This window comes from Mus musculus, chromosome 15 (assembly GCF_000001635.26).
Source record: "Mus musculus strain C57BL/6J chromosome 15, GRCm38.p6 C57BL/6J".
Lineage (NCBI taxonomy): Eukaryota > Metazoa > Chordata > Mammalia > Rodentia > Muridae > Mus > Mus musculus.
Window position 1 is genome coordinate 97,806,998 of NC_000081.6, and position 15,906 is coordinate 97,822,903.

Sequence of the window (15,906 nt, forward strand, 5' to 3'; positions counted from 1 at the left end):
AAGTCAACTCACACTGACATGATTAGGTCAGGTTTCATTGAAAAGGTTTGTTGTCCTTGTGAAAGGGACCTTTGAGTGCGGCAGATGCTCCTTCCTTTGCCCCCAGAACACATCCCCTCCCCCACCCAACACACACCTCGATTTCACCCTTTCAGCCTACAGAGCTTCAAGGTGACCAATATCTGCCTTTCAAGGCATCTTGTGTGTCTAGGTTCTGCTGCACGGGTCCTGGCAAATGAGCACTGCCTTGACCCCCAGGCTATTTATCTAAAGCCAGGGAATGCTCGCTGCTCTCCCTCATCTTGCCCCAGCTACTTTTAGATACAAGAGAGCCAGCTGCAGCGAGAAGTGTAAAGATGGAGTATGTGTGGTTCTGTGAAAGGCCAAGAAGTAGATACAGGGTCTACTTGAGAAAGCAGGCTGCTGGAATATATGCATATACACTCACACACGCACACATGCACGCACATTCGCATGCGCATCAGCATCCTGGCATGGGTCTTGCTTGATTTCCTATCTCCTTCCCTTCCCCATCCTATGCCAAGCCCCAAGCCTTCTGGCTGAAGTTTCTTCAGGGTCCTTGGGCACAGCCATACCTGTTGATGCTGCTGCAGAGAAATGGAGCCTCTGCCCTCAGGAGGCCCACGGCCTGACTCCCTATGTTCCAGGCCATCATTCGCCATAGGTCCCACTCCCCCACCATCTGTCTCTAGGTCCTCAGCCGAGGGTATCTGTCGCAGTCGGGGCTTCTCACTGGGCTTGGCAGGCCTCTGGGGAGGGGAGATGGCTGGCTGAGAAGTGGGAAAGAGAGAAGGGTGGGTGGCGGGTAGAGGGTTGGATAAGGCTACATTCATCTTACTAGGTCTCTGGCAGCCACTTCTCTAGCCTTCCTTCTGCCTAAGTTCCTAAGTCCACAGGGGCTCAGTTAGGCATGCCCTTAGCACCTCCCCTCCCGGGATCCCCTCACCTTGATCAGCTGGACGTGAGGTTTGAGCCGATCCTGGCGGGGCTGCAGGGGGGCCAGCAGAGGGGAGGCTGTGGCGCTGGGGGGCAGGGGCTCTGAGCGGGTCCGGTTAAGTGGTCGATGGAGGCCTGACCCAGAGAGCCGCTCGGTGGTCAGTAAGGGCTGGGCAAAGTGGAAGGGCAAGGGCCCAAGGCCAGGCACTGGAAAAAATGAGATGGATGTAAGGAAGGAGCCCCGGGAGCCACAGAAGGACACAGGGGCATCGAGCAGAGGCAAGGCTTGGCAAGGAGTTACAAACAGTGAGGGACTGGAGAGCGAGGTTTCCTCAGAGCTTGGCCCCTTGTGAGGGTGCACAAATCCTGCCTATTCTGGGAGAAGCGGCAAGACTCACCAGTCCACAGTGGGGCATGAGAGACTGAGGGGTCCAGCAGGAGAATGGGTTGCAGGCGAGAGGGTAAGGTGCCCCCAGCCTCTGGCTCCAGACCGTGGTGCAGGAAGAGGGGAGCATGGGGGTTCCCCAGTACAGGACCCCGAGGGCCTAAAGTTGAATGGGTCCTGCGGTCACCATCAGCCTGGAAGAGGTAAAGTCAGAGTTGGAGAGGATTCCGGGAGAGGAAGATGAAGGTGAGGTAACAGGACACAGGCGGGAAAGAGGCCGGAGAAGCACGGAGTGGGGGCAGGGTGCCCCAGCCACTCACCCTGGCAGGGGCAGGCAGCCCCAGTGTGATTGCGGGCAGCAAGGACACTGTCGGCAAAGCGAACGGGGCCAGAGAAGTCTCCTGCAGCCGCAGCCGCTGGCCCAAGAGCGCCTGCCATGGGGAGCAGGGTGACCGGTCACCAGTCCTGGAACACTACCCCTGGTATGCCGTCCCCAGAACACCCAAGAGGCCCTGCTCGGGACTGCCCAGACCCTGAAACCTCAAACCAGGCCAGGCCACTTGCTGGAAAAAAAGGCTGAGACTCAGAACTGCCCCCAGGAGAGCCCAGTGCCCAACAAGGCCTTACCTCTGAGCCTAGGGCAGGGTTAGGGCCATGCTCGCTGTCATTAGGGGAGCTGCACCCTGACGCGGGTGTGCTGCTACTACTGGGGGAGGAATCTGAGGGCAGAGGAAAAAGGAAGGCACGGTCAAGGGTGAGGAATGGACGACCCTGGACAGGTCTCTCAGCCACAGCTTCTTTCCTTCTGGATGGACTACCGCTTTCTCCCTGGAGGACTGGAGAGCTGCCGGACCACCCCTGGATCACCCCTGTGCTGCGGCACCTCTGAGCAGTTCTCACTTTCCCAGCAAATGTCAGCTCAGGAGACTCAGCGGGGTTAGGTTTTTAGCCCCCACTCGCCCTCCCGCAATTTCAGCAGTCCCACGTTGGAGGAACCACGTGGCCCAAAGAAGGGACCATGGCATGTAAGGCCACTCCAGGGCCCCGGGCTTGCCTCTTACCTCCAAGGGTCTCGGCAGGCCTCCTCCGAAGGCTGGGCGGGGCACTCTCCTTCCTGAGCAGGGGATTCTTGCGTCTCTCCAGGGATTTCTTGGGTTTGTAGCGCAACTTCAGGTTGGGTTCAGACACTGTGGAGGAACTAGCGTCACACCTTCGATAGGCCAGCCAGCCTTCTCTTCTCTACTTCTCTCTCTCTCTCTCTTTCTCTCCCTCTTCCTCTCTCTCTGAGACAGGGTCTCACGATGTAGACCAGGATGGCCTCAAACTCACAGAGATCCACCCGCCTCTGCCTACTGAGTGCTGCACTATCATGCCAGGCCTCTTCTGTGCCCTTTAACATCCCTCCTCTATGGGTTAAAAAGAGAAAAAAGCAAAGCCAGTGTGTATGTGTGTGTGTGTGTGTGGGGGGGGGTTATAAGCAGTGTGCTAACTGTCCCAATCCACCTCGACCCCATACTCCTGACCTAAATCTGAGGCCCTTTGTTTAATCTCAGCCCCTCAAAGGTCCCCATCTGCCCAGCTCACCTGTTTTACGCAAGGGAAAGTGTTCCGGGGGTTCAGTGGGCAGGCTGGGAACAGGAGGCAGGAAGCTGCTAAGCACGGAGCGGGCAGCACCCTCTGTGTCCAAGGGCTCAAGAGTTCTGCAGGGTGAGTGTCAAGGCTACTTCAGAAGCCCAGGATGCCCCAAGGTCCTGCAATCTCACTTGGCACAGGCACTTTCTTTCCTAAGCATGCCTGCCAGGAAAGCAGCCACTAACAGAGCTGGGCAGTGTGGAGCCAGCATGGCAGGAGGCATCTCCAGGTGGCAGTAGTGGGCCACCCGTGCTAATGCAGATGTTCTGCTTCAGGTATAAATCCCAAAGCCTTGGAGCTTAGGGCTCCCTGGAGACTCAGCGGCTCCTGTACTAGGAGCCTTTTCTAGGAACCAGGGTTTCTGTGCTTGCCAAGGGCCTCAGGTGAGATGTAGGGAGAAAACTGAAGGGAAGAGGAGAGCAGCTATGGGTTGAGGAGGATTGGAGATTATATTTAGGCACAGAGTAAGAAACACGTGATGGGTGTGGGGGAGGAGAGGGGCCACATGCACACACACAGGTGCATACCCACAGGTAAACACTCACAGGTGCACACTCACAGGTGCACACCCACAGGTGCACACTCACAGGTGCACACTCACAGGTGCATACCCACAGGTGCATACCCACAAGTGCACACTCGCAGGTACATACCCACAAGTGCACACTCGCAGGTGCACACTCACAGGTGCATACCCACAAGTGCACACTCGCAGGTGCATACCCACAAGTGCACACTCGCAGGTGCACACTCACAGGTGCATACCTACAGGTGCACACTCACAGGTGCACACCCACAGGTGCACACTCACAGGTGCACATTCACAGGTGAGTATGTAGAGATGAGGGAGCACTGAAAGGACCTGAGGGACAGCGAGCTACCTGTAGGGAATACTGGGGCTGCTGGGATGGACTGTTCTCTCAAGGGCTGCCTGCTGTTTCTTCAGGATCACTTCAGCCAGCTTCTGCTTGACCACACTGCTGGCTACGGCACCTGTAGAGGCAGAGAAATGGAAAGGCTGGCAACAGGTGGATAGGAAGTCTCTTGGGTACATTCTCTGTAAACTGCCAAGGCCACATTTTCAGTACAGGATGTCTCAGGGATTCCTCAGCCAAGAGAGCTGGCTACTAAATCCGAGGCCCTACCCATCCTGTGAAGCCTCTAGACACTCCCACACCTACCTCTGTTCAGAGGCAGAGCCAACAGAGGGCATCCAAGTAAATGGTGCCCTTCCTACTCACCCCTCCCAGACACCCAGGCAGAGAAGAGGGGAGACGAGCCCGACCCTTACTTCGCTTGCTCTTGTCTTTATTGAGAAGTTGCCGAAGTTCTTGCTCCTGCTGTCCCCCCTGCAGCTCCGGCATTGGTGGGTCCATGGAGAGCTGTGGACAGAGCTGACTGCTCAGGAGGGGCAGGAATAGAGGCTAGAGCTAAGGTCTAGGGAGGCTGGGGCAATCTGTCTTTACCCTCATGGGCTCGGCTGAGCGCTGTTGCTGGTGTAAGCCTGCCAGGAAGAGATGGCGGTGCAGGCGTTGGGGGTGTTGCAGGGTCAGCAGCGCAGGCTCTGGTGGGGGCTCCACCGTGGGCCGCTGGCCCACCCGCAGGTCCATGGGTTGGGGCTGAGAGCCTGGTGTGTCTGGCTGGAGGGCAGGGCAGCCTGGGGAGACACAGCAGAGTCAGGTGGAAGACTAGTCTGCAGGGACTTGGTCAGAGACTACTGAATCCTCTGGGGCTGACTCAACATAAAGTCAAAATACCCTGAGGGGAGCCTCTTTCAAACTTAGGCCAGTTGGTGAGCTGAAGGTAGGAACTGGCTTCCATTCTACCTGTGGGAAAGGAGGTCTACAGACTACAGATGCGCTCCCTTCTGCTTGCTGATGGCTAGAACTGAGCCATTTGACTGGAAGCATGGCGCCTTTCTCCAGAATGCTCGTCCACTGGTTTGGGGCTAAGCTTACAGGATTTAATGAAATGGTGATTCCGTTCTAGGCTCTATACCCTCCTTGCCTTTGCCCTTCTAGGAATGTGGTCAGCCTGGCTTAGCTCGGGAGCAATCAGGCAGGTAAGCAGGCCCGGTCTGCTCAGTCCCCAAGTTCCTGGGCCTCCCACACCCTCAGCTGCCACTCTCTCCCTCCCATTTTCTGTACCATTCTGGTCCTGGGATCCAGACATAGAGCCCAGAGCTCACGATCAGCCCTAGGGCCTACTGAACCCTGTCCCCAGGGTACCCTCTTCAGCTCACCGGGCCCGTGAGCTTGTGCTGCCTACGCCAGCCAGCTGTGGGCCTGGTCTGGCAAGGACAGCAGGCTCAGCTGCCTCTTCTCCAGTGTCCTCTGCACCCACGCCAGGAGCACCTTGCCAAGGCCGTGGGTGCAGGAGCTATTTATAGCTCACCAGCAGACCAGGGTCTGTGCCAGCATAGCCAGCTGGCCAGGCTGAGCAGCCAGGGATGCAGAGATGCTGGGAGGTGGGGCTGCTTCAGGGTAGGAGGTGGCCCTATGGAAGGGAAAGGATGAGAATACAAGAGAGGGGGGAACTCCCCCCCCCCCAGAGGCCTTCCCCTCACAGAGCACCACAGCTCTCCATGGGGTCTGGCACCAACAGGGAAGGGTAAGATCCCCTGCAAACCACCAATGAGAAAGTTTAGAAACTCAGCCAGCAGCCTGACACGACCATAGAAGTTACAACCTTAAGAGTTGTGGTGCGTTTGTTCGTGTAACAAAACCCCCCTCAGCTCCGAGCCAGCCTGCCTCGGATGCTAATGATTGCTATTTGTTATCCCAGTGAGGGTCAGGGTGAGGGCCTGGAGCCACCCAGCCAGGGCCAGAGAGGGGACAGTATGCAGACCTGTCTAGCCCAAGGTTCCATTTCCCCACCAACACTCAGGAAATCACCTCCTTTGGAAGGGGCTCCCACTGGGCAAGGAAAGAGCTTGTGGGACGTCACAAAGGGGTGTCACACGAGAGAAGTGTACTGCGAGGCCTTCTGTGGCCCTCCAGTTACTAAGCACTCTGAGAGGGCAACTGTGCATCCAGATGTCGCCCGCAGTAAACAATGCCTGGTAGCTACCCAAGAAATCATTCCAGTCGAGTATGAGCCTCCACTGGCAACATATTCCTGGCCCACGAGAGGCCTTAGACATCCCCAGTTCTGGTGTACTGGCTTCCTGAGGTCACTCCCTTGATGACACAGGGCTTAGGAGAACCCAAGGTGGTTTTCCCATACCTGAGGCCTGTGGCTTCAGCCTTACCAAACTAGGGAGCAGCCACCTAACAGCCACCACAGTCCTTCATTCAGTGTGACTCCCGCCAGAGCACAGGGATGCTGGGAACAGAGGACTGTCTTCAGAACTTTGGGGAATGCCTGTGTGGGGGACCTAACATTTCTTCTCTCTAGAGAAGCTGTAGGCATTTCCCCATAAGCACCGCCCCCAACGTGGTCTGCTCCACCTGAACAAAGCCACCAACTCCGGTAGTGCCTTTTATCCTGTAACAAAGCCTGCACCTTTTATTCCCCCCTGGCCCTTGGCTCAACAGTGTCTCCTGCCAGTGCTGTCTGCTTCCCAAACCCCATCTGCTGCTCAGCACCCGGCTGGACGCAGGCCAGCCTGCAACACCCTTTCCTCCTGGACTCCACGTTGGCTGGTTGGCTGCTCCCAGCATCGTGAGAGTCCAGTGGCAGCACCGGGCCTGGTAGAAGCTCCAAAGGCTGGCCTCTGGTGTGCTATTGCTCATCAGCCCAGGACTTAGAACACAACCTGGCTTAAGGCAGACAGTAAACAGAGCCACGGGGGGATCTTGCTGTTTCTCCTCAGTGGCCCAGGACGGAGCCTTGCAGGGATAAGGTCCATTGAATAAACACAGGTTTCTTTCGGTTAGCAGAGGTCACGTGTTGCTACCATTCCCCTCCCCTTCTTCCGTGTGTCCTGTCTTCCCAAGCTTTAGGACAGCTGAATTAAGGCGAGGATCCCGCTGCCTTCTGGTTCTCTGCTATGTGGAATGGATCCCTACGTGCTCAGTAGATCCTCAGTGGATATCATCCATCGGGAGTGAAGGAAAAGGGGCGCCCCCCCACCTCCGTTCTAGACCTAACTCCATGGGTACATTCTAAATCTGGGTGCCAATAGGAAGTTAGTCCAGTGCAGGCCAGTCTCCCCGGACGAGCGAGCGAGTGACAGCCAAGAAGGTCCAGGCCAGCAGGGAGGACCCAGGAGAAAGTCGTTGTCTTACCAGTAAGAGACATCTTTCCTCCCTGCAGGGCCCATATGAGGACGAATGACTTGAAAACAGGAATAGGGACCGCCCACTGCCTGACTGGGGTCTGACTGGGGAGGGGTTGGGGGTGGGGCTGGTGGAACGGGGTGCCGACTGGGGCAGGGTGGGGGGTGTCTAAGCACAAATGTTAGATTCCTACTTTCCTTTCCGTTTTACTATCCCCATCGAGGACAGACATGGCGTCTGTCTGGCTTTCCTTTCCCCGTTGGGCTTCCTAGCCTGGACCCAAAGTTGCCTCTCCCGTTGTTTTTTTTTTCTTTTTTTCCTTTCTGGAGACCCAACTTTGTCCCTTCCCTGGAGCCTTCATCTTTCAACTCTCTGGCCCAGCTAAGTCCCCACTTTGTCAAGCCCTCAGTGTCACCTTTCCCAGGCTGTTTGCCTCCCTCTTCCTCACCCCCCTCACCAACCAGTCTCTCCCAGGTCTGAGGCCAGAGAGACTGGGGCAGCAGGCACCCAGGCTTACCTGGGTCCCATCTGTAGAAAGAGAGGTCACAGTGTGTCTGTGGGACAAGGGAGGAGGGCCACTGCCCTCGGAAGGAGGCAGGCTCCCTGCCACTTCAGGCTCTTTCTTTTGCAGCCAGCTACTGAGTGACTCAGCTGCTCAGCTGCCTGGGCACAGTGCACAACAAGAACTTCAGGAGGCCCGAGCTCACCCAGCAGTGCCCTCATCCCTCCCTGATGTGGAAGATAGCATCTTCCCTGGGCAGCCAAAGCATGCTCCCAAAAGCCTGAGGGGAAAAAGGCAGGCTGGGAGGTGCAGTGGGGCCAGAAGCGGGAGCCTGTGGCTGGGGAGGTCAGGAGAGAGCTGGGGAGAGCAGGCCTGGAGAAGCATTCAGGGAACGTCGGGGAACAGGAATGGTCCTCGCAGAAGGAAGGGACTGGGCTGTGGCTGCAGGTCCGGGGAGATCTGGTAGTAGCTGTGAAGTGCAACAGCCCAAGGATCTCAGTATAGAGCCCTCTCCCCTGCCACCCATTCTGTATCTGCCACCTTGATTGTCCAAGAAAAGAGACCTACTAAGCCTCAGGCTTCTTTCTGAGATAACCTGGGCTCGAAATACTTTCTTTGGAAACGGCCACTTCCCTCAGGCTCCTCCTAAGCCCTCTCAGAATCCACAAAACTACTACAGAACCAAGGTTGACAACAGAAAGGCCAAGGCAGGCTGGGAGGGGCAGTAGATATGAGTTCTCTTACCACCCTCCACAGTGAACACACCCTCCTGCCATCCCAGCTCAGGGCCAAAGGACTGAAGGCCCTCTCAGAAAGATCAAGGAATCTGGGAGCTTTCTGTAGGCAGCAGTTGGTGGGTATGTTCCTCAGACTGGACCAAGTGCAGAAGGCTACTTTCGGAATGGAGATGGGTGCTGCTTTCTGGAACTGTACTTAGTGTGCGGCTCCAGGCAAGAGAGACTTAAGGCAACCGTCCATCATATGTTCACACCCATGCCTCACGGTACAGGCTCATCCTGACCTGCTCTCTTCACCCCTCACCCCTCACTTATTCACAATGTCTCACACATCAGCATATTGTTAATTTCAACGGTATCAATGGTAGCACTTATCGGCCATTATCATCTGCAGTCACACCTCCTAAGGCCCTTTTGGGAACGAATGAATCACGCACAATGATCCTCTCACGACTTCCTGCCTAAGACACGCATATTTCTCAAGGTTTGTGATCTCCAAGAAACACCTATTCCAAGAAGCAGCCTCCTCTGCCCAGGAATAATCAACATTCTAGGCATCTTAGGAGTCCTTTCTTCTATGGGCTCTGGTCTGGAGAGGTTTCTACATTGACATTTTGCAACAGGGCTTCTCTGTGTAACTCTGGCTGTCCTGCAACTAGATCAGGCTGGCCTCAAACTCACAGAGAGGCATCTCCTTCTACTTCCCGAGCACTGGGATTAAAGGCATGCACCACTGCCAGCTTCTGTATAATAACATTTAATCTTGGTTGTCATCTTGGTGTACCTAGGAAGGAGAAGACGCCTCAATTGAAGAATTACCTCTATCAGACTGGCCTGTGGACATCTCTGTGAGGCATTTGTTTTTGTTTGTTTGTTTATTTGTTTGGCTGGTTGGTTTTGGTTTTGTTTTGTTTTGTTTGTTTTTGTTTTTTTAATTGCCAATTGGTGGACGAAAACAGCGCCACCCCTAGGTGCTGGGTGGTAAAAGCAGGCTGGGAAATTGGGAGAGATCTAGCCAGTAAGCGGAGCTCCTCCATGGTCTCTGCTTCAGTTCCTGCCTCCAGGTTCCTGCTTGAATCACATTCCTGGCTTCCCCCAATGATGGGTGCACCATGGTGGCATGGAACTCTCAGCCAAACAAACCCTTCCCTCCTCCACGTTGCTTTTACTTTTAGTCATGGCATTTACCACAGCAACACATGAATACCCTGTTAGGCCCAGAGTCCGTCCCCGTCCCCCGTCCCCGCCCCCCCCCCCCCCCCGCATCCTGGGAATTCACTTGCACTTCCCCTTCACGGTGAGACCTGCTGTGCCCTGCACCCCTGCTAACCACAGATCTGGGTGCTGTGCTGAGAAATTAATAACCTTGGGTCTTGTGGTTTGTTATGGAGACCGGAAAGGATAGTTTGTGGCGGTGACCTATGACGAAAACTCTGTCCAGAAGAGCCACACGGACGTGTGTGCATGCACACTGGCAAAGAGGCTGGATCCAAAAGCACTTTCTAGAAGGATCTCGTTTACCCCCTAGCTCTCTGCTAAGTGCCATGGAGTTCAAAATACTGGGACTACGTCTCTGCGCGAAGAGGAAAGGCATCTCCTGGCACTGTGATGAGGGTAAGCTGACGAGAAAAAGAGGATATTCTGCACCTCAGGACCCGCTTGAATTTGGGGACTCCCCCTTCTCAATGACCTCGATACCTTTTCCAGGGGCTAGCTGTCATTGATTTAGGGCCAAATCACATGAAAAAGAGAGAAGTGACCTTAGGGACCAAGAACACTGCCCAGGGCTTAAGCCTTTACACAGCTCTTGGTTGGATTTGGGGCTTTCTTCAGGAGCCTGGCTACAGCTCACTTCCACCTCTTTGGGAAGCAACTGCAATCAGGAGGAAGCAGGTCACTCAGTCTGGGGAACCTGGATGTACCTTCAGGAAGTTTCCTTCCTGAACCTGCGCACCAGGCTCACCCAAAACCGAGAGCCCCAGATACCCTGCTCCTGTGGGGACATCACAGCCCTCAGTAATCTCCAGATTCGATGCGAACACCACAGGGTTCCACTCTGGGGCCCCGGGACAAGCTGAGTTTCTGGGCCTTACATCGAGGTCTCAATCTTGCCCACAAGGTGACAAGAAGCCTGAACCCACCTCCCTAGTCCCTGGATATTAGGTGGAAAGGAAGCTAAAGAAGACCAGGCCTCCGTTGCAAGGGGAGAGCAGCCGGAGGCAGGAAGCCAAAGGCCTGGGTTCCAGGCCGAGCCCCTACACCCCAGCTTGCAGCTCAGAGTCACTAGCCATGATACAGAAAGAACAAAGCCAGCCGGGCGTGGTGGTGCACACCTTTAGTCCCAGCACTTGGGAGGCAGAGGCAGGCAGATTTCTGAGTTCGAGAGGAGAGGAGAGGAGAGGAGAGGAGAGGAGAGGAGAGGAGAGGAGAGGAGAGGAGAGGAGAGGAGAGGAGAGGAGAGGAGAGGAGAGGAGAACAAAGCCCCAATTCCTTGTGGGCAAGAGGAGGCAAGAGGGCCTTAGGAGAGTTCAAGAATAAACAAGGAGAAGAAATATCTTGTTTGTCATGGCCTGTGAGAGCCATGGAGAGAGGAGGGCTCTTCTGACTGAACCTAGGACACCAGGAGACCGTGGAGCATCAACAGTCTCAGACCAGTGCTGCCATGGCACAGGGAGGTGTGTGTGGGGTGCTAGCTCATAACCAGCAGTAGCCTAGGCAAACCAGTGTGAGGGGTGACTTCAAATGCAGGCGCTGACCCCCTCCAGAGGCCACCAGCCTGTTTCCTGCTTTCAAGCAGCTTCAAACAACCCTTGCCTGCAATCCAAGGAGGAGGCAGGGGGATCAACCCTTTGAGGTTTGACTGGGCTACACAGTAAAGTACCCTCTCTTTCAAAATCAATCAATCAATCAAGCAAGCAAGCAAGCAAGCAAGCAAGCAAGCAAGCAAGCAAGCAAAGAAACATGAAATACAGCCCCAAATCTTAAATACGAAGGCAGGGTCTCAGCTCAGGCTGACCTCCAATTCTCAATCGTCTTGCTTCTGCTACCTGAGTGAAGAGACTGCAGGTGTGTAGAAAACAGGGCATACCTCTATCTCTAGTTAATACTGTTTTTTTTTTGTTTGTTTTTGTTTTTTTTTGCTTGTTTTTGTTTTGTTTCAGACAGGTTTTTTAACGTGGAGCTGAATGTAACCCTGGATGCCCTGGAACTCACTATGTGGTCCTCGCTGGCCTCAAGCTAAAAGAACATTTACTTCTAGGAGTGAAATGTGACTGGCTTTACAGTATTTTTAGGAGCTAGGGCGATAGCTCAGTTGGTAAAGTGCTTGTGGTATGAGCATGCTCCAAGCCGAATCTCCAATATCCGCTTAAAAAGCTGGAGAGACAGCTCCACGGATAAGAGCACTGGCTGCTCTTCCAGAGGATCTGGGTTCGAGTCTCAGCACCCACATGGTGGCTCACAACTGTCTGTAACTGTTTTCAGGGGACCGGATACCCTCTCTAACCTCTGGAGGCACTGTACACAATGGTAACATGCATACATGCAAGCCAAAGTTTCACACATTTTGTTTTTCAAATAAAAAATTTAAATATATATTTTATCTTATGAATAAAGCACACTTATATTCATAAAAACAAGACATAAAAGCTGGCTGGGTATAGTAGCATGAGATGAATTCAGCACTAGGCAGGCAGAGATAAAAGAGTCCTTAGAACTCACTGGTCACACAGATTGGCCACGTCACAGCAGGAGACCCCGACTCAAAACACACGATGAATGTCCTTTGAGAAATGACATCCGAGGCTAGACTCTGACCTCTACACATATGTGCACCCCACACACATGAACACATGTGCACTCACATACCCGATACACATACATACACATGAGCACACACCTGCATGTGTACGCATGCATGTATGCACATTGAACATATATACACAATTGTGCATGCTACATACAATTTTTTAAAATGTATTACTTCATATTACAATCTAATAAAAGAAATACTTTTAAAATATACGTATTATTTATAGCTACTTTAAAATTCAGTGGGGGCTGGAGAGGTGGCTCAGCAGTTGGGAGCACTGGGTGTTCCTCTAGAGAACCCGGGTTCACTTCCCAGCACCCACGAGGCAGCTCATGACTGTCTGTAACTCTCGTTCCAAGGGACATGCATATCGATGCAGGCAAAATACCCATAAATAAAATAAAATAAATAAATCTTTTTTGAAAATTCAAAAGAACCTAAAAACATAGGACAGAATGTAAGTTTCTCACTGACCCCAGACTCCCTAAAATTTTCCTTGAATCCAACCCTTTTATAACAGTTTCTGGTCTCCCCCCCCCCCGCCCCCTTCCAAAGCTTCATGTTCTTAGCTTTGAACTGCTTCTTGCTCAGATCTACCCAGAGCCCAGGGGACAGGCAGTGGGCTCCCAAATGAAGCCTAGGAGGGGAGCGAGGGCCCATGGCGTTAAGGACGGTGGTGAGGCCAGATGGGGAAAGCCGTGTGCGGAACAACATCTCTTAGAACTTCAGCTGCCCCGGCTGCAATCTTGCAGCTTCAGATGATGGCTCAGACCAGCGCTGCCCTGGCAGAGGGAGGTGTGTGGAGGCTGCTAGCTCATAACCAGCAGGAGTCTAGGCAGACCAGTGTGAGGAGTGATTCGGAATGCGGTCAGCCATGCACCCATCTTGTCTGCTCCGAACCTGGAAGAGCCCCCACCCGACACCACAAATGGGCATCTGGTCTTAGTGAATTCTCCCTCATCAACCACAGGCATTTGTCTCCTCTCTCTCTGAGTGTGTGTGAGTGTGTGTGTGTGTGTGTGTGTGTGTGTGTGTGTGTGTTTCCCCAGCTCCATCACTTCCGCCCTTCCCAACTACAGTGGCTGCCCACTCCCTTCCACCCAAACTGTTCTGCGCTAGTACCAATTGCTCCAAGTGCCTTTCACGTGCTAATACACCCAACGCTTGTTACAAACCCCACCAGATTACTGTTTTTAGCTCTAGTATATCGATGGGTAGACTAAGACCCTGAAGCACTAAATAACCTGTGGTTAGGGGCTGGGGAGATGGCTCAGCAGTTAAGAGTACTTGCTGCTCTTGCAGAGGACCGGGTTCGGTTCCCAGCACCCACTATGACAGCTCACCACTATCTACAACACCAGTTCCAGGGGATCCTGTACCTCTCCTGACCTCCATGTGTTCCTCCTGTACACGCACCTGCACATACATACACCCAGGGACGTGTGGCATAGAATTAACCATTGAAAGCTCAGAGTCACAAAGCATGATAGCTCTAGAACCCTGCTCTCAACTAACGCGCGCCTTGAAGCTGGCTGGCACAGGGCAAACACAAGGCAAAGGAAGCTCTTCAGAGTGTGCCAGAGGCTATCTCGTTTACCTGTGGGCACCCATGAAGACAGCCCGAAGAAGTCACCTGGAGGAACTGGAGTTGGTAGAAACCAAGCAATAACAGGACTGTTGGCCTGGGGGCTTAGAGGGGCATCTGCTCCATTTTTCTGCTCGGTGGCACCCTGCTGTGTCTCTTCTCTAGAGCAACCTTCCCAGTGCTGCAACCCTTTAACACAGTTCCTCATTTGACCCCTGAACATAAAATTATTTTCGTGGCTACTTCATAACTGTAACTTTGCTACTGTGACGAATATCTGTGTTTCCCCGATGGCCTTAGGTGACCCCCGCTTTGTAGATACAGACTCAGCTGTCAGGTGGGCAGCTTGGGATACAGGCAGAGGTCCGGGCTCAGCTACAAGAGAGACTTCTTGCATGCGGCTGGACATCCTGAGATCTGAAGGCTGGAGGCTCAGGCTTCACCCCCCCCCATACCCCCCACCCCATGCCCACTCACTCAGTGAACAGGCCCTTTCCCCTCTGACTCTGGGTAACTGGAGCTCTAGAGTAGTTATTTTTAGCTCTTGACACCTGGGTATTTTGCAGCCACAGGATGTCCGGTTTGGAGTCTCTTTCTGGGAATCCCACATGCGGCTGTTGTAAACAGCCCCACACAGTGGTAGCCTGCGCCAGGAGCCAGCCTCCCTCCCCACCCCCACCCCCCGCTTGAAATTAATCAAACAGGAAGTAGATGTAACTATGACAGTGGCCGCTCAAGCTTCCCAGGAGTGGCAAAGTGTCCCCCCTGACTCCGTAGGTGTACCCGGCTCTTCATGCCACCTCTGGTGACCTCTCTCATGGATCCTGAAGTAGGGGTCCTGGGTCATTTGTGTAAGAGTGTGACGCTCTGAGACCTTGCTGCTCTCTGCTAAAGGACAGCGAGATTCTGAGTCACCTCTTGGAGCCTCTCTGGCTGCTCAGCCTTTCTGAGCTGTCTCTGTGGAGCAAGGACACACAGGACAGAGCTCCTCTGGGCCCACCATCACTTCCCATCTCCAGGACTGCCTTGCAGCCTGGCCTGCTCCGCACTGCCCTGTGCACCTGAAGAATTCCTGAGCAGACAGGCTTCCCAGGCAGTCCAAACTGCCCTGGTATTTCTAAACACAGAAAGCCCTGGGGCACATAAATTCTCCATTCACCCACGACTCCTTTGCTGTTAGAGCTCTATTGGAAATTCACTCTAGTCAGTATCTTTTTCTATCACAAGGAAAAGATCCTAAGCAGGCAAGGTCCCGTCTGTAGCGTGGGGGGCTATGAGTTTAGAGCCTGCTAGGCTTTGCCTTGTCTCTCTCCTCCTCTGCAAGCCCTGGTACCCACTTCAGCAGCCAATCCCTGCCAGCCTTTCTCAACTACTTGCCCCTGCAACAGGAAACACGGTCACCACCCCAGTGCTGCTTCTGGGCCCGGTGTCTTCACCCCCTTGAGGGTTGCTGTTGGGTTGGGCCTACCTGTGAGCCCCACTCCTGTTAGCTCCTATCTGCCTCTCCCGGTGGCTTGTGTACCTGGAGCAGTCCCTTCCTTAGCACCTTCTATCCAAGCCACCCAAAGGTCTCCCAGACTGTCCCTGTGACGGCAGGTAGAAGGTCCAAGTTACTTAGTATATTATTCTAGCCATTAGTTAATAACATTAGTAATGACCGGTGAGCATTATGTTAATGCTGACTGACAAAGTATTCCTACCGCAGAGCCTTAAAAAGTCGACGCTGTTTCAAAGGAAACTGGAGCTTGAAAGGGTTAGGAACATGCAGAGGGCCGTGTGGCTTAGCCATAGAAAGCTTGTCTACCATGAGAGAGGCCCCGGGTTTATTCCCAGGAGGAAAGGAGCGGGGGGGGGGGGGGGGAAGAAACGTGTTGCCTGGCCTTCCAGAGCCTACCTAAGCTTCTGATCAGTACACCTCCTAACAGGTGACGAGGCCACCAAGCAACACACAGAACAGTAGAGGACCTCCTAGCATTGGCATGCTGCCACAAAGTTTGAGATAGTCCATCCAAAACATACCAAATAACAAAAACACCATCTCTGCCTGAGCCCCTCACGCCCTTGTCTCCAGGAGGGC

General features: G+C 53.8%; 1 protein-coding gene across 21 annotated transcripts in view; it reads right to left on the reverse strand.

Moving 5' to 3' along the window:
* Positions 1-15,906, reverse strand: part of Hdac7 (histone deacetylase 7) — a 51,842-nt gene that overhangs the window by 14,337 nt on the left and 21,599 nt on the right. For 9 of the 21 annotated variants that reach the window (XR_003951412.1, XR_003951415.1, XR_003951414.1 and 6 more), the window contains 10 exons: positions 4,441-4,631; positions 4,266-4,356; positions 3,856-3,967; positions 2,927-3,042; positions 2,404-2,529; positions 1,970-2,061; positions 1,663-1,773; positions 1,356-1,536; positions 968-1,164; positions 597-791 (listed from right to left, as the gene is read on the reverse strand). Coding sequence is in view for 16 of the 21 variants with exons in the window: in NM_001378971.1 (NP_001365900.1) it covers positions 597-791; positions 968-1,164; positions 1,356-1,536; positions 1,663-1,773; positions 1,970-2,061; positions 2,404-2,529; positions 2,927-3,042; positions 3,856-3,967; positions 4,266-4,356; positions 4,441-4,631 (1,412 nt within the window). In the remaining 5 variants the exon portion in view is untranslated. Of the gene's footprint in view, positions 1-596; positions 792-967; positions 1,165-1,355; positions 1,537-1,662; positions 1,774-1,969; positions 2,062-2,403; positions 2,530-2,926; positions 3,043-3,855; positions 3,968-4,265; positions 4,357-4,440; positions 4,632-5,216; positions 7,214-7,711; positions 15,508-15,906 lie in introns of those variants that run through there. The other 12 variants (NR_166212.1, XM_030248669.1, NM_001204280.1 and 9 more) reach the window with 8 other exon arrangements.